Source organism: Ranitomeya imitator, chromosome 10 (genome assembly GCF_032444005.1).
Source record: "Ranitomeya imitator isolate aRanImi1 chromosome 10, aRanImi1.pri, whole genome shotgun sequence".
NCBI classification, from domain to species: Eukaryota; Metazoa; Chordata; class Amphibia; order Anura; family Dendrobatidae; genus Ranitomeya; species Ranitomeya imitator.
This window is the reverse complement of record NC_091291.1, coordinates 129,217,845-129,236,127: the sequence shown is the minus strand read 5'-3', so window position 1 is coordinate 129,236,127 and position 18,283 is coordinate 129,217,845. Positions and strand designations below refer to the sequence as shown.

Here is an 18,283-nt window from a genome sequence, read left to right as displayed (position 1 = left end):
TGACTTGTGAGGTGGGTTTTGTGTGGCGACATGCGTGTAGCAACTTTTTGTGTCGAGTTTCATGTGACAGGTTAGTGTAGCAAGTTGTGTGCAGCAAGTTTTGCGCATGGCGAGTTTTGCGCGTGGCGAGTTTTATGTGTGGTGCCTTTTGAGTATGTGTGAGTTTTGTGTGAGGTAACTTTTGCATGTGTTGCAACTTTTGTGCATGTGGCAATTTTTCCGCGTGTGCAAGTTTTGCGTGTGGCGAGTTTTCCGTGAGTTTTGCACGTGTGGCGAGTTTTGCGTGAGCCTAGTTTTGCATGTGGCAAATATTGCACGTGGCGAGTTTTGAGCGGCGACTTTTGTGTTTCGACTTTTATGTGGCGAAGTTGGTGTATGTGTGGTGAAATGTGTGCTGAGGGTGATATGTGTTCAAGCATGTGGTAGTGTGTGGCGCATTTTGTGTGTGCGTTCATATCCCCATGTGTGGTGAGTATCCCATGTCGGGGCCCCATCTTAGCAACTGTACGGTATATACTCTTTGGCGCCATCGCTCTCACTCTTTAAGTCCCCCTTGTTCACATCTGGCAGCTGTCAATTTGCCTCCAACACTTTTCCTTTCACTTTTTCCCCATTATGTAGATAGGGGCAAAATTGTTTGGTGAATTGGAAAGCACGGGGTTAAAATTTCGCCTCACAACATAGCCTATGACGCTCTCAGGGTCCAGACGTTTGACTGTGCAAAATCTTGTGGCTGTAGCTGCGACGGTGCAGATGCCAATCCCGGACACACACACACACACACACACACACACACACACACACACATATTCAGCATTATATATATCTTTTTGTCATGGATATTCATTGGTCGCGGCCTCTGTCTGTCATGGAAATCCAAGTCGCTGATTGGTCGCGGCAAAACAGCCACGACCAATCAGCGACCGGCACAGTCCGGAAAAATGGCCGCTCCTTCCTCCCCGCAGTCAGTGCCCGCTCCATACTCTCCTCCAGTCAGCCCTCACACAGGGTTAATGCCAGCGTTAATGGGCCGCGGTGTAACGCACTCCATTAACGCAGCTATTAACTCTGTGTGACCAACTTTTTACTATTGATGATGCGTATGCGGCATCAATAGTAAAAAGATCTAATGTTACAAATAATAATAATGATGATAAAAAAAAAAGGTTATTCACACCCTCCGCCGTCGCGTCCTCTCCTCGGCAGTGCAAGCGGCAGGTTACGGGGCCAAGGATCGTATGCGAGAAGGACCTTCCATGACGTCACGGTCATGTGACCGCGACGTCATCACAGGTCCTGCGCTCATCCAACCCTGGGGACCGGAAGCTGCCGTGTGCACCGCACACAGGCGACAGGACTACAAGGGCTCCATCGGAAGGTGAGTATATGTTTATTTTTTATTTTAACTCTTTTTATTTAACCTGTTACATACGTGACTGGGCAATATACTACGTGACTGGGCAATATACTACATGGTTGGGCAATATACTACGTGACTGGGCAATATACTACGTGACTGGGCAATATACTACGTGGCTGGGCAATATACTACGTGGTTGGGCAATATACTACGTGGCTGGGCAATATACTACGTGACTGGGCAATATACTACGTGACTGGGCAATATACTACGTGGCTGGGCAATATACTACGTGACTGGGCAATATACTACGTGGCTGGGCAATATACTACGTGACTGGGCAATATACTACGTGGCTGGGCAATATACTACGTGGCTGGGCAATATACTACGTGACTGGGCAATATACTACATGGTTGGGCAATATACTACGTGGCTAGGCAATATACTACGTGGCTGGGCAATATACAGGTCCTTCTCAAAAAATTAGCATATAGTGTTAAATTTCATTATTTACCATAATGTAATGATTACAATTAAACTTTCATATATTATAGATTCATTATCCACCAACTGAAATTTGTCAGGTCTTTTATTGTTTTAATACTGATGATTTTGGCATACAACTCCTGATAACCCAAAAAACCTGTCTCAATAAATTAGCATATCAAGAAAAGGTTCTCTAAACGACCTATTACCCTAATCTTCTGAATCAACTAATTAACTCTAAACACATGCAAAAGATACCTGAGGCTTTTATAAACTCCCTGCCTGGTTCATTACTCAAAACCCCCATCATGGGTAAGACTAGCGACCTGACAGATGTCAAGAAGGCCATCATTGACACCCTCAAGCAAGAGGGTAAGACCCAGAAAGAAATTTCTCAACAAATAGGCTGTTCCCAGAGTGCTGTATCAAGGCACCTCAATGGTAAGTCTGTTGGAAGGAAACAATGTGGCAGAAAACGCTGTACAACGGGAAGAGGAGACCGGACCCTGAGGAAGATTGTGGAGAAGGACCGATTCCAGACCTTGGGGAACCTGAGGAAGCAGTGGACTGAGTCTGGTGTGGAAACATCCAGAGCCACCGTGCACAGGCGTGTGCAGGAAATGGGCTACAGGTGCCGCATTCCCCAGGTAAAGCCACTTTTGAACCATAAACAGCGGCAGAGGCGCCTGACCTGGGCTACAGAGAAGCAGCACTGGACTGTTGCTAAGTGGTCCCAAGTACTTTTTTCTGATGAAAGCAAATTTTGCATGTCATTCGGAAATCAAGGTGCCAGAGTCTGGAGGAAGACTGGGGAGAAGGAAATGCCAAAATGCCTGAAGTCCGGTGTCAAGTACCCACAGTCAGTGATGGTGTGGGGTGCCATGTCAGCTGCTGGTGTTGGTCCACTGTGTTTCATCAAGGGCAGGGTCAATGCAGCTAGCTATCAGGAGATTTTGGAGCACTTCATGCTTCCATCGGCTGAAATGCTTTATGGAGATGAAGATTTCATTTTTCAGCACGACCTGGCACCTGCTCACAGTGCCAAAACCACTGGTAAATGGTTTACTGACCATGGTATTACTGTGCTCAATTGGCCTGCCAACTCTCCTGACCTGAACCCCATAGAGAATCTGTGGGATATTGTGAAGAGAAAGTTGAGAGACGCAAGACCCAACACTCTGGATGAGCTTAAGGCCGCTATTGAAGCATCCTGGGCCTCCATAACATCTCAGCAGTGTCACAGGCTGATTGCCTCCATGCCACGCCGCATTGAAGCAGTCATTTCTGCCAAAGGATTCCCGACCAAGTATTGAGTGCATAACTGAACATTATTATTTGATGGTTTTTTTGTTTGTTATTAAAAAACACTTTTATTTGATTGGATGGGTGAAATATGCTAATTTATTGAGACAGGTTTTTTGGGTTATCAGGAGTTGTATGCCAAAATCATCAGTATTAAAACAATAAAAGACCTGACAAATTTCAGTTGGTGGATAATGAATCTATAATATATGAAAGTTTAATTGTAATCATTACATTATGGTAAATAATGAAATTTAACACTATATGCTAATTTTTTTAGAAGGACCTGTACTACGTGGCTGGGCAATATACTACGTGGACATGCATATTCTAGAATACCCGATGCGTTAGAATCGGGCCACCATCTAGTGTATATATATATATATATATATACACAATACAGTACAGACCAAAAGTTTGGACACACCTTCTCATTTAAAGATTTTTCTGTATTTTCATGACTATGAAAAATGAAAATTGTACATTCACACTGAAAGCATCAAAACTATGAATTAACACACGTGGAATTATATACTTAATTTCAGTTTCACACTTTTTTGTTATGTCTTATATTCTAGGTTCTTCAAAGTAGCCACCTTTTGCTTTGATGACTGCTTTGTACACTCTTGGCATTCTCTTGATGAGCTTAAAGAGGTAGTCACCGGGAATGGTTTTCACTTCACAGGTGTGCCCTGTCAGGTTTAATAAGTGGGATTTCTTGCCTTATAAATGGGGTCAGCTGACCCGTAGAAGCGCAAGCACAGCGCGAAACGGCCGTCGTCTTTGTTCTCCCCTGCTCACACGAGCTTCGGCTCCGTCGTCCCCGGCCATGAATTTTATCTGGATGTGTCGCCAATAAAGTTTTGCACTTCATGAAGACCGGTGAGTGCCCTCATCTTTTTCTTATATTTGGACTATACAGCTGGTTTTCCTTTTTGAGGAGCACCCGAGGTCAGAAATGTCATGGCTGTTTTAACCGCTGTAAAGCACCTAGTATGAGGTAGCAGTCTGGTCACAACCTCTGTACTAGAGACTGTGCTGCCGTGCTTGTATTTTTGTTGGAGAACATACAAACTCTTTGCAGATGTTGTCCAGGGTGGGGCTTGAACGCAGGACTCCAGCTCTGCAAGGCTGCTGTGCTATCCACTGAGCCACCATGCTGCCCCATCAGTGGTGTTGTGCAGAAGTCTGGTGGATACACAACGGATAGTCCTACTGAATAGACTGTTAGAATTTGTATTATGGCGAGAAAAAAGCAGCTAAGTAAAGAAAAGCGAGTGGCCATCATTGAAATGAAGGTCAGTCAGTCCTAAAAATTTGGAAAACTTTGAAAGTGTCCCCAAGTGCAGTGGCAAAAACCATCAAGCACTACAAAGAAACTGGCTCACATGAGGACCGCCCCAGAAAAGGAAGACCAAGAGTCACCTCTGCTTCTGAGGATAAGTTTATCCGAGTCACCAGCCTCAGAAATCGCAGGTTAACAGCAGCTGAGATTAGACACCAGGTCAATGCCACACAGAGTTCTAGCAGGAGACACATCTCTACATCAACTGTTAAGAGGAGACTTTGTGCAGCAGGCCTTCATAGTAAAATAGCTGCTAGGATACCACTGCTAAGGACAGACAACAAGCAGAAGAGACTTGTTTGGGCTAAAGAACACAAGGAATGGACAATAGACCAGTGGAAATCTGAGCTTTGGTCTGATGAGTCCAAATTTGAGATCTTTGTGCGACGCAGAAAAGGTGAACAGATGGACTCTACATGCCTGGTTCCCACCGTGAAGCATGGAGGAGGAGGTGTGATGGTGCGGGGGGGCTTTGCTGGTGACACTGTTGGGGATTTAGTCAAAATTGAAGGCATACTGAACCAGCATGGCTAACACAGCATCTTGCAGCGGCATGCTATTCCATCTGGTTTGCGTTTAGTTGGACCATAATTTATTTTTCAACAGGACAATGCCCCCAAACACATCTCCAGGCTGTGTAAGGGCTATTTGATCAAGAAGGGGAGTGATGGGGTGCTACGCCAGATGACCTGGCCTCCACAGTCACCAGACCTGAACCCAATCGAGATGCTTTGGGGTGAGCTGGACCGCAGAGTGAAGGCAAAAGGGCCAACAAGGGCTAAACATCTCTGGGAACTCCTTCCAGATTGTTGGAAGACCATTCCCGGGGACTAAGGGTATGTGCACACGTCAGGATTTCTTGCAGAAATTTTCCTGACAAAAACCGGACATTTCTGCCAGAAATCCTCATGCGTTTTTACCGCGTTGTTTTCACGCGTTTTTGGTGCGTTTTTTAATGCGTTTTTCCCAAATGCATAGATTAGCGGGAAAAACGCAGAAAATCCGCAAAATTAATGAACATGCTGGTTTTTTTTACCGCGATGACTTTTTTTCGTGGTAAAAAAACGCATCATGTGCACAATACATGCAGGATGCATTCTAAATGATAGGATGCATAATGTATGCATTTTTAATGAGTTTTTATAGCGTTTTTACCGCGGAAAAACCTGAACGTGTGCACATAGCCTAGCTCTTGAAGCTCATCAAGAGAGTGCAAAGAAGTGTGCAAATCAGTCATCAAAGCAAAAGGTGGCTACTTTGAAGAACCTAGAATATAAGACATATTTTCAGTTGTTTCACACTTTATTTTGTTAAGTATATAATTTCACATGTGTTAATTCATAGTTTCGATGCCTTCAGTGTGAATGTACTATATATATATATATATATAATATATATATATATATATATATATATATATATATATATATATATATATATATATATATATATACATACACTAGATGGTGGCCCGATTCTAACGCATCGGGTGATCTAGAATATGTATGTCCACGTAGTATATTGCCCAGCCACGTAGTTCACATAGTATATTGCCCAGCTACGTAGTATATTGCCCAGCCACGTAGTATATTGCCCAGCCACGTAGTTCACGTAGTATATTGCCCAGTCACATAGTATATTGCCCAGCTTGCCCAGTGACATAGTATATTGCCTAGTCACATAGTATATTGCCCAGCCACGTAGTATATTGCCTAGCCACGTAGTTCACATAGTATATTGCCCAGTCACATAGTATATTGCCCAGCTACGTTGTATCTTGCCCAGTCACATAGTATATTGCCCAGCTACTTAGTATATTGCCCAGCTTGCCCAGTGACATAGTATATTGCCTAGTGACATAGTATATTGCCCAGCCACATAGTATATTGCCCAGCCACATAGTATATTGCCCAGCCACGTAGTATTTTGCCCAGCCACGTAGTATACAGCACAGAGCCACATAGTGTATTGCCCAGCCACGTAGTATACAGCACAGAGCCACATAGTATGTTGCCCAGCCATGTAGTATACAGCACAGAGCCACGTAGTATACTGCCTAGTCACGTAGTATACTGCCCAGTCACGTAGTATATTGGCTAGTCACGTAGTATGCACCATATCCCTGTTAAAAATAGGATTAAAATAAAAAATAGTTACATACTCACCTCCTGGAGCCTCCGGATCGAAGCGGCTGGTTCCCGATGCTTCTTGCGCGCTCCGGTCTGAAGATTGCATTGCGGACTCACGAGATGATAACGTAGCGGTCTTGCGAGACCGTACGTCATCTCGCGAGACCGCAATGCATGCAGCGATCAATGGGGCGTCGCGAGGAGCATCGGTAACCGGCCGGTTCGATCCGGAGGGTGAGTATGCAACTGTTTTTTATTATTTTTAACATTAGATATTTTTACTATTCATGCTGCATAGGCCACATGAAATAGTAAAAAATTGGTCACACAGGGTTAATAGCAGCGTTAACTGAGTGCGTTACACCGCGGTCAACGCTGCCATTAACCCTGTGTGAGCGCTGACCGGAGGGGAGTATGCGGACGCCGGGCACTGACTGCGGGGAGGAAGGAGCGGCCATTTTCTTCCGGACTAAGCCCGTCACTGATTGGTCGTGGCTGTTTTGCCGCGACCAATCAGCGACGTGGATTTCCATGACTGACTGAGGCCGCGACCAATGAATATCCATGACAGATAGAAGGACAGACAGACGGAAGTGACCCTTAGACAATTATATAGTAGAGATATATATATATATATATATATATATAATATATATTGCGCTGCAGCATGATCGCATGTGTAATGGGTGTTAAATTGCTTGATTTGATGAGTAAATAAAAAAGTTTACTCTAAAATGGCGCCGCCTGCACAGTAGCAGCTATCGGCCCCCCCACAGGTCCGCCCCGAAGCACGAGCATATCATTAGCTCAAACCTGAAAATAAAGATTAGACAACCAGAAGACGGATTTCATCACCCAAGGTATCATTTTAATCAGTATAACGGCACCAACCTGACACTGTCCCTTATCTTACTGTGCACAATCACGCTGACAGGTTCCCTTTAAGAGGGGGTTCGGCGCTTTTTAAGGTACCTTCACACATAACGATATTGTTAACGATATCGTTGCTATTTGTGACGTAGCAACGATATCGTTAATGAAATCGTTATGTGTGACAGCGACCAACGATCAGGCCCCTGCTGGGAGATCGTTGGTCGCTGAACAAAGTCCAGAACTTTATTTCGTCGCTGGACTCCCTGCTGACATCGCTGGATCGGCGTGTGTGACACCGATCCAGCGATGTCTTCACTGGTAACCAGGGTAAACATCGGGTAACTAAGCGCAGGGCCGCGCTTAGTAACCCGATGTTTACCCTGGTTACCATCCTAAAAGTAAAAAAAAAAAACACTACATACTTACCTACCGCTGTCTGTCCTCCAGCGCTGCGCTCTGCTCTCCTCCTGCACTGTCTGTGAGCCGGAAAGCAGAGCGGTGACGTCACCGCTCTGCTTTCCGGCTCACAGACAGTACAGGAGGAGAGCAGAGAAGCAGAGCGCAGCGCTGGAGGACAGACAGCTGTAGGTAAGTATCTAGTGTTTGTTTTTTTTTACTTTTAGCATGGTAACCAGGGTAAACATCGGGTTACTAAGCGCGGCCCTGCGCTTAGTTACCCGATGTTTACCCTGGTTACCGGCATCGTTGGTCGCTGGAGAGTGGTCTGTGTGACAGCTCTCCAGCGACCAAACAGCGACGCTGCAGCGATCCGGATCGTTGTCGGTATCGCTGCAGCGTCGCTAAATGTGAAGGGGCCTTTACACTTTCTTGGGCACCCTGAGGCTTTCTTAACAGCAGTTGAACCTCTCTTCTTTAAATTCTTCATGATCCTGTTTTAAGATGATTTAAGGAAGGTTTTACATGCAGCAATGTGCTTGCCTGTAAAGCCTTTTTGATGGAAATCAATGATGGCTACTTGTGCTTCATTGAAGGTATTCATGGTTAGCAAAAGAAGGCCATGACTTGACTTCAAGCACAAGCCCCTTATTAAAGTCTATTGTAATTTAATCAGCAGGACAAAGGGGTATCAGCTGCCTTGTTTTCAGTAACATTTTCTCATGCGCTAATGAAAAGATCACTGAAATGATGGAAGCAGCTCATTTTGTGGCAAGACTGATTAATTTTCATGCATGACATTGCGATTTATTTTTGCGATTCACCTGATCATTCTTCAGTTAATGTGAATTGCCACTCTGAAAACTGAAGTCGCAAACTGAAAACTAAAATTTGTCAGTCTTGCAACTTTTGGCCACAAGTTTACTTCCAGCTCGTCTTTAACACAGAAGAGAGCTTCCTGTATCAGCATGTGATCAGTGATGCGTCTGAAGGGGGCTGGCTTGGCTATTAAACTGAGCCAGTCAGCCAGTCCCCTTCGCATTCAGCTTGGATGATATGCTGGCACAGAAAGCTCTCCTGTGTAACCACAAGCTGCAAGTCGAGTTGCTGAGACCAGGGATCCACACTTATGTTTTGAGATTGAGGCCCTTTTCTTAAAGGGTTGTGAGGGACTTAATACATATTAACATATTAATGGCCAATCTGTAGGCTATTTCATCATTATCGGAGCGGTGGAGGTCCTGACAGCAGGTACCGCTAAAGATCATGAGTAATTAGCTCAGTTGGTGATTGGATGTGAACAATGCATGGAGCCGCCAGAACAACTGATTATATAATGAGTTTAGCTCCCCTCTAAATTGACTAATCAACAGATTTTATTCCGGGGTCATCTGGTCAATCACTAATGTCTCAGAAGAGAATCCTGTATGCTACAGGGCAAGGAGCCAGAGATGGCATGTTATTACTTGCTCTAGCACCTAGAGGGAGCTATTCTAAATATTTTTAGGAATACTCTAATTTTAGAATTGGAACAAATACATCAGAAGTGTCACAGCTGACAATCAGATGGAGCTCTCAGTATATTGTCAGTGGTGGTCACCCAGATAATGCCACAGCATGTATATGTCAGTCCGTTGTCGAGAATTCCCCATAATATAACATGTGAAGATAGGTGTGTGTGTATATGTACGTGTGTGTGTGTGTGTATATATATATATATATATATATATATATATATATATATATATATATATACACGCACACGCGCACACACGCGCGCGCACACACACACACACACACACACACACACACACACACACACACACACACACACACACACACACACACACACACACCATCCTATCCATAGAACGGTGCTATTTATCTTGCAGAGACTGTGTATCTCCGCAAGATAAATAGACATGCCGCAGTCTATAAAGACGCGCCACATGTGCGTATACGCGGGTTTGCCACCTGCGTCTTTGTACGTATAGTGGACATGGGATTTCATAAAATCCCATCGACTATGCTGTAACATCTAGACTCTGTGGCTGTATGCAGCGTCCAATCCGCAGCAAATACGCCACATGGAAACATACCCTAAGGGTGCGTGTCCACGGTCCGGATTGTCGACGCTTTGGACGGAGTGGAAAACCTGCGCCGCCCCCTTCTCTATGCGCAGTGATTCCGGATGTGTTCATTACACACATCCGGAATCTCTGCACCCCATACATAGGACCCTGTTATTTACCTTGCGGTGACGGAGCTTCGCCGCAAGGTAAACAGACATGCTGCGTTCTAAAAAGACGCGCCACATGTCGATAAATGCAGGGCCGCCGGGTGCATGTTCGCACGCATAGTGGAGACGGGATTTCATAAAATCCCCTCCACTATGCTGTAACATGTGGATGCTGCGGGTTGAACGCTGCGGTTGTAGACAGTGTTCAATCCCCCATCTTTCCCCCATCTCACGCGACCCCCCCAACGAACCTATCAATTACAGTAAATGGCTGCCCACTCTCCCCAGTGCCACAAGCTCGCTGCCTCGGGGTAATCCTTGACGCTGATCTCTCCTTCAAACCACATATCCAAGCCCTTTCCACTTCCTGCCGACTGCAACTCAAAAATATTTCACGAATCCGTTCATTCCTCAACCATGAATCTGCAAAAACCCTAGTCCATGCCCTCATCATCTCTCGCCTTGACTACTGCAACCTCCTGCTCTGTGGCCTCCCCGCTAACACTCTCGCACCCCTCCAATCTATTCTAAACTCTGCTGCCCGACTAATCCACCTGTCCCCCCGCTATTCCCCGGCCTCTCCCCTCTGTCAATCCCTTCACTGGCTCCCCATTGCCCAGAGACTCCACTACAAAACCCTAACCATGACGTACAAAGCCATCCACAACCTGTCTCCTCCATACATCTGTGACCTCGTCTCCCGGTACTTACCTACCCGCAACCTCCGATCCTCACAAGATCTCCTACTCTACTCCCCTCTTATCTCCTCTTCCCACAATCGTATACAAGATTTCTCTCGCGTATCACCCCTACTCTGGAACCCTCTACCACAACACATCAGACTCTCGCCTACCATCAAAACCTTCAAAAAGAACCTGAAGACCCACCTCTTCAGACAAGCCTACAACCTGCAGCTACCACCGATCGACCAAACCGCTGCATGACCATCTCTACCCTCACCTACTGTATTCTCACCCATCCCTTGTAGATTGTGAGCCCTCGCGGGCAGGGTCCTCATTCCTCCTGTACCAGTTATGACTTGTATTGTTTAAGATTATTGTACTTGTTTTCATTATGTATACCCCTCCTCACATGTAAAGCGCCATGGAATAAATGGCGCTATAACAATAAATAATAATAATAATAATAATCCGCAGCTAATCCGGATGTAAACCGGCCCGTGGACACATACCCTTAGGGTATGTTTGCACTCTTAGGAATGGCTCAGTATTTGCTCAGGATTTGACGCAGATAAAATCTGCACCAAATCTGCATCTGAGGTCACTGGCATGTCACCTGCATTTTTTGATGCAGTTTTTACATGCGTTTTTATGTGGTTTTTTTCCACATGCGTTTTTGATGCCTTTTTTCATTGCATGTGTTTTTTGTTTTTTTTGTCACTTGAAATAAAGCTACGGTAATTGAAAGTTGGCTTCTAGGAAGGAAAAAAGTGATTTCCTGTTTGCAGATATATTGGGATATGTTCCCACGGTTAGTAAACGCTGTGGGTTAGACGCTGCGTACATCTGCAGCATCCAACCCGCCGCATCCAACCCGCAGCCTCCAGCTGTTACAGCGTAGTGGATGGGATTTCAAGAAATCCCATGCCCACTCTGTGTGCACCAATGCCCGCAGCTCACCCGCAGAGACGTACATGCGGCGCCTCTTTCCAGACCGCAGCATGTTAATTTATGTAGTGGAGACGCTCCGTCTCCGCTGCATAGATTACCCATACACTTTCATTAGATGCAGTAAAACCTCATTATCTTCCTAGTCACATGTGTATTAAAGGGAACCTTTCACCCCCAAAATCGAAGATGACCTAAGCCCACCAGCATTAGGGGCTTATCTACAGCATTCTGTAATGCTGTAGATAAGCCCCCGATATATCCTGAAAGATGAGAAAAAGAGGTCAGATTATACTCACCCAGGGGCGGTCCCGCTGCGGTGAGGTCCGATGGTTGTCGCGGTGAGGTCCGATGGGTGTCGCGGTCCGGGGCCTCTCTTCTTACGATGACGTCCTCTTCTTGTATCCATGCTGCGGCTCCAGCGAAGGCGTACTTTGTCTGCCCTGTGGAGGGCAGAGCAAAGTACTGCAGTGCGCAGGCGTCGGGAAAGGTCAGAGAGGCCCAGCGTCCATGCACTGCAGTACTTTGCTCTGCCCTGCTTGCGCCAGAGCCACAGCATAAAGACTAGAAGAGGACGTCATCTGATAAAGATGGGAGGCCCCAGACCGTGACGCCCATCATACAGAGACCGCCCCCCCCTCCCCCTGCAGGTTAGTATAATCTAACCTCTTTTTCTCATTTTTAAGGATACATCGGGGCTAATATACAGCATTACATAATGCTTTAGATAAGCCCCTGATGCTGGTGGGCTTAGCTCCACTTCGATTTTGGGGGTGACAGGTTCCCTTTAAGTGCAATAATGCAGCTTACTACACATGTGTACTAATTTACATAACGGTGAATCTTGTGACACAGCCCGACGTACGTGACACAAAATGGAGGAAAGCACAGAGTTCTTTTTAATAATTTTTAAAAAAAATAGCGTGGGGTCCCCCTATATATGTTAACCAGCCAAAGTAAAGTAGACTACTGGGACTGGTATTTCAGGCTGGTAATAATCCAATATCCATTAACCTTACCAGCCTGATAATACGTGGCCGCAGCAGTCTGCATGCCTTGGATGGTTAGCAAAAATAGTGGGATCCCCGTTAAAAAAAAAAAAAAAAAAAAACAGCGTGAGGTCCCCCTATTTTTGTTAACTAGCCAAGGAAAGAGCAGACCGCTGTGGCCTGGTATTCTCAGGCTGGCGAGGCCCGTGGATTTTTTCCCTCACCAGCCTAAAAATAGCAGCCCGCTGCCTCCTTACAGCTGGCACATCGAAAGATGCGCCAATTGTGGCACTTTACCCGCTCTCCCCACTTGCCCTGTAGTGCTGGCCAATGGGGTAGTATTTGTGGGGTTGATGCCACCTGTGTATTGTCAGGTGACATCAAGCCCACGGCTTAGTAATGGAGAGGCGTCTATAAGACACTTATCCGTTACTATAGTTATATGGTCAATTAACGTACAGCATGAATAAAGTCCTTTAATAATGTTAATTAACCATACTTACTGCATCGCCTAATCCCCAACACCCTCGATCTTCTGCAAAAAAAAAAAAAAATAATAAACTAACACAAATACTCCCTGTCCGACATAATCCAATAACAGAGTGCTCTACGACAAGTCCAGCTCTGCTACATCTGGATGCCTTTGGCTGTACGGTGGCAATATGCCACCATCCAGCCTGACATCCAGACAGCAGAGTTTGTAGATGACTACCGGAGATAACTTGATCTCCGGCGGTCACCTGCACTGCAGTTCTCACGATCAGCTGACCGTGAGAACTTCGCTAGTGACCGGAGATAACCCCGGAGGTAACGTGCGCGGCAGTTCTCGCAGTCAGCTGATCTCATTGCGAGAACTGCAGTGTACACGAACTTCCAGCTGAAACGAGGTAAGACATTATTAAAATTAGTTCACATGTGTAGTAAGCGGTGTTTCCGCACTTATTACGCATGTGACTATAAGGCTGTGTGCACACGTTCAGGATTTTTCACATTTTTTCGCTATAAAAACGCATAAAAAACACATACATATGCATCCCATCAATTATAATGCATTCTGCAATTTTTGTCACATGTGTTTTTTCCCGCAAAAAAAAAAGTGTCGTGGTAAAAACGCATCATGTTCATTAATTTTGCGGATTTTTTGCATTTTTCCAGCTGTTTAATGCATTGGGAAGCTCCGGAAAAAAAGCGTCAAAAACACGAAAAAAATGCATGCGGCTTTCTTGCAGAAAATGTCCGTTTTTGTTCAGGAAATTTCTGCAAGAAATCCTGACGTGTGCACATAGCCTTAACATGATGCAGTCTAACCACATCTAATGATAGTCTATGGGAAATTTATGGTGCAGAGTCTGAGCATCTCCGCAACATAGACATCCTGTGGTCTGGAAAGACGCACCGCATGTCCATTAACGCAGGGAGCCATGGGCTTCTTTTAACGCATAGTGGAGATGGGATTTCTTGAAATCCCCACTACTGTGCTGTAACATCTGGATGCTGCGGGTTGGACGCTGCGGCTGTACGCAGCATCCAACCCGCAGCGTTTACTGACCGTGGAAACATTCCCTTGTGTGATGAAGCATCTAATGAGTGTGTGCAAAAGTCACTGTGAAGGTAGGGGGAGCAGGGTCAGCTGTGACATCTCCTATTGTAATCTGCAGTGTATAGAAGTGCTATCAGTCATGGTAATCCTGCCTCTGATGATAATAAGCTTCCTCAAAAGACAATAAGTCTTTAAAAAAAAAACTTAAAAAAAAAAATTATCCAGTGGCCACTGTAAAAATTGCAATATTATTTTGTCTTTAATAAAGATTGTGATATGAAAAAAGCCGTTAAAAAAAAAAAAAACACGTGTAAGGCTGCTTTCACACATCAGTTTTTTGCCATCAGTCTTAATCCGTTGAATTTTGAAAAAAATGGATCTAGCGTCTGGTGCCGCCGGATCCGTTTTTTTCTCATAGACTTGTATTAGCGATGGATTGTGATGGATGGCCTCACGTTTCATCCATCGTTTGCCGGATTTATCGAAAATTGTCCTGCGGCCGGAGACAACGGACAAAGTAAAAAATTTTGTCTTCGTCGGAAATACGGACAGCAATGGCTTCCGTTGCCATGTGTCGTTTGTTAGAATGGAAGCCTATGGGCGTCGGATCCGTCAAATGACAGAATGCAGCGACGGATTCCGTTTTTGTTTTTTTTTAACGGAGCATGCTCCGATTTTTTTTTTTTTTTTTAAGGATCATTTAGCCAGCCCCCTACTTGGATCCGTCGAATAAAACAGATCCGTCATATCTGTTTTTAACAATCTATTTTTTTAAAATACGACGGATTGCGTCTGATGGCAAAAAACTGATGTGTGAAAGGGGCCTAAACATATTTTTTGTAAACAGTAGTCCTTTTCTAATGACACATTCCCTTTAAACCCAATGTAGTAATAAAGTCGCAGAATGCGGCGCCCCTAGAGGTCCCCATTTCTTTTCATTACTACGCCAATGTTTGACTTGTCTGATTACATCAAAGCACATTGAATAAATCCAAGGCTTATCAAATGTATGACCAAATGATATGGCTGGTGAGCCGGTTCCCATTATGGCTGTCTTGTACTTTGAGCACGAATGCTGCAAAAGTTTCCGACAGACATTAATATTAGTAGCTTGTCATATGACCGGTATACATCAGTACGTTTTAATAAAAAAACATATGGAATAGTAGACTACGGTTCCTACTTTAGCGGTACCCAGTTTTAGGCTACGTGCACACGTTGCAGATTTCCTGCGGATCCGCAGCGTTTTTCCACTCAAACGCTGCAGATCCGCAAGTAATTTACAGCACAATGTAAATCGATGGAAAAAAAACAATGCTGTGCTGATGGTGCGGAAAAATTCTGCACGGAAAACGCAGCGGATTGAAAGAAGGAGCATGTCATTTATTTGTGCGTTTCTGCACCCATTTTATAATAGAAATCCGCAGGGGTAAAAACGCACAAAATCCGCATAAACTGCTTGCAGATTTAGACCTGCGTCTTCTGCCAAGAGATGCAGAATCCGCACAGAAAATTCCGCAACGTGTGCACATAACCTAAAAAACAAAACAAAAACTAATATAAATAATAATAGAAATGTTAAACATAATTTCGGTGATGTGACCATATCTGAGCAATATCGTACGATCCTGCTGGAGAATAATTAGGTCCATTGGATTTTTCGCTGCGATCTGTTGCTGTTTCTTCTCGCTGGCGAGTTGCGCTGCGGTTTGGCATGTGGCACGTGATGCTGCCATCTGGTTGGCGCTGTCTGTGCAGCAGGAGCCAGAGGCGGCGCTCCTCACACAAGCCCTGGCTGGGGCCCTGCACACAGGCTTAGTATGCCAGGGAGAGGTGCTGCTGTGTGCTCGGCTTTATTTACGGAAACAGCAGGGCTGAGATTGATTGCCTTGTAGGAAGGTCTGTGGCTAAGACAGAAAGGAGTTAGGGGGGGCTGGAGGAGGGGAGGGGGTCACAGCACATGCTCAGTGCCTGGAGTCTGAGGGGGGAAGTTTGCAGCGCTGTGCGTGGAGGCTGAGGTCATAGCACAAGCTCAGTGAAAGCTCTCTGAGGTCTCTGACTGCATGTGCCACCATTTTGAGTAGTTAGAGTAAGACTAAGGGTAGAGTTTAGAGCAGGAACTGCAGGCTGAGGGATCCAGGCAGAGCCAGCAGCATCTGTGCTAGTGATGGATGACCTGTTCAGCCCCTGCAGGTAGGAACATGACATCCCTGGCCTCCCGCACTGCTGCTTCTTCTTCCCCAGGCTTGTGCAATGTTTACCATGGACTGTCTGCTGTTGTGTTAATATTGCATGTCGCTGCCCAGCCGTCCTGCGTGTTTCCCTGCGAGCGGCACATCCATGGCAGGTACGCTCGGTGCAGTCTGTTCTTTTTCTCTGCCTCCATCCCCGGTTCTTTCTGTTCTTGCAGAGCTGCGTTAACTGCTTCCAGCCCTGGCTTCGTAAATGCATTGCAGTCGTGTCGGTTCCTTGACGAGAAGTCTTTCGTCTTCCGCCAGTCGCTGTAGGGCCAGGAGATGCTGGCGATGGGGCTCCTTCGGTGTAATGTTTGGGGCCTGCAGTGACTGTTTAGATAATGTTTTCGGGAGGGTTGGAGTTGGAGAGTCATTGGCTGCCTACAGCTGGGGGTGGAACTTTTCTCTTGATTGAGAAGTCTACGTTCCCCGGGCTAATGATGGGAATTATTATGATAATGGGCTGGAAGTTAAAAAGCAAATAATCCACCTAATCTGCAACGTCCCGCTGCTTAATCACCGCTTCTCTGTGCTGTCATTGTGACCGCTGTGTCCGTGTCCTCATCCTGGCGTGTGTCTTACAACATTTTACCATGTTTTAACCGTTAGTACTAAACAAAATTTTAATTTACATAATGCTTTTTTTTACGTAAAGAAAATGTATGATTAAATATAAAAAAAAAATAGTAACAAAAGTATCAACAAAACCATTCATAAATTTTACAATTAGTGGCCGAAATGTTCTCATTTAATAAATACATACATTATTGTGAACCAGTGCATGAAGGTGGACAGCATAATGGAAATGAAATTTGGCTGTGAACAAATCTTTCCTGGGACCCAAGAGAGATGAGCAGTCATTGACGTCAGTGAAAATGACACCCAGAAGTTTGGCATTAGCTGTCACTTTTAAGGGTATTCTGCTCCCCCCCCCATCTCATTTTTTATTTCCCTCCCCTTCCTGGTCATGCTTTAATTTTTGCATTGGTATAGGAATGTATTTGGCCGTTATTATCTATCAGATTTTATTTTTTTCTTTTGTGTTTTATTTCTCCTTTTATTTACAGAATATGATTGCTTTCCTATAAATATTTGTACTTTTCAAACAACATAGAAATAAAATTAAATTATTGCTAATCTTCTGCTATATTCTAAGATATAGTCAGACTTCCTCCCCCAGTAAAGGAAGAATATTTGTTTTCTATACAGTTAGGTCCATATATATTTGGACAGAAACAACATTTTTCGAATTTTGGTTATAGACATTACCACAGTGAATTTTAAACAAAACCATTCAGATGCTTTGAGGGTGTCCACATTAAAATTGGATGAAGGGTTTAGGAGTTTCAGCTCCTTAACATGTGCCACCTGTTTTTAGAGGGACCAAAAGTAATTGGACAGATTCAATAATTTTAAATAAAATGTTCATTTCTAGTACTTGGTTGAAAACCCTTTGTTGGCAATGACTGCCTGAAGTCTTGAACTCATGGACATCACCAGACGCTGTTTTTCCTCCTTTTTGATGCTCGGCCGGCCTTCACTGCGGTGGTTTTCAGTTGGACAATCAGTTTGGTTGCCTTTGGCCGGATCTGAGCACACAGTATGGCGGCTCTGAAGACCTCAGAATTCATTCGGCTGCTTCTGTCCTGTGTCACATCATCAATAAACACTAGTGACCCAGTGCCACTGGCAGCCATGCATGCCCAAGCCATCACACTGCCTCCGCCGGGTTTTACAGATGATGTGGTATGCTTTGGAT

At 44.9% G+C, this 18,283-nt stretch overlaps 1 protein-coding gene across 5 annotated transcripts in view; it reads left to right on the top strand.

The window, feature by feature from the left end:
• Nucleotides 1–18,283, top strand: part of RERE (arginine-glutamic acid dipeptide repeats) — a 342,283-nt gene that overhangs the window by 266,162 nt on the left and 57,838 nt on the right. The window contains exon 1 of one of the 5 annotated variants that reach the window (XM_069741283.1): nucleotides 16,293–16,483. The exons of the other annotated variants lie outside the window; for them this stretch is intronic. Within the exon in view, the coding sequence (XP_069597384.1) occupies nucleotides 16,458–16,483 (26 nt within the window). The 5' untranslated portion in view covers nucleotides 16,293–16,457. Of the gene's footprint in view, nucleotides 1–16,292; nucleotides 16,484–18,283 lie in introns of those variants that run through there. 5 annotated transcript variants of the gene reach the window in all.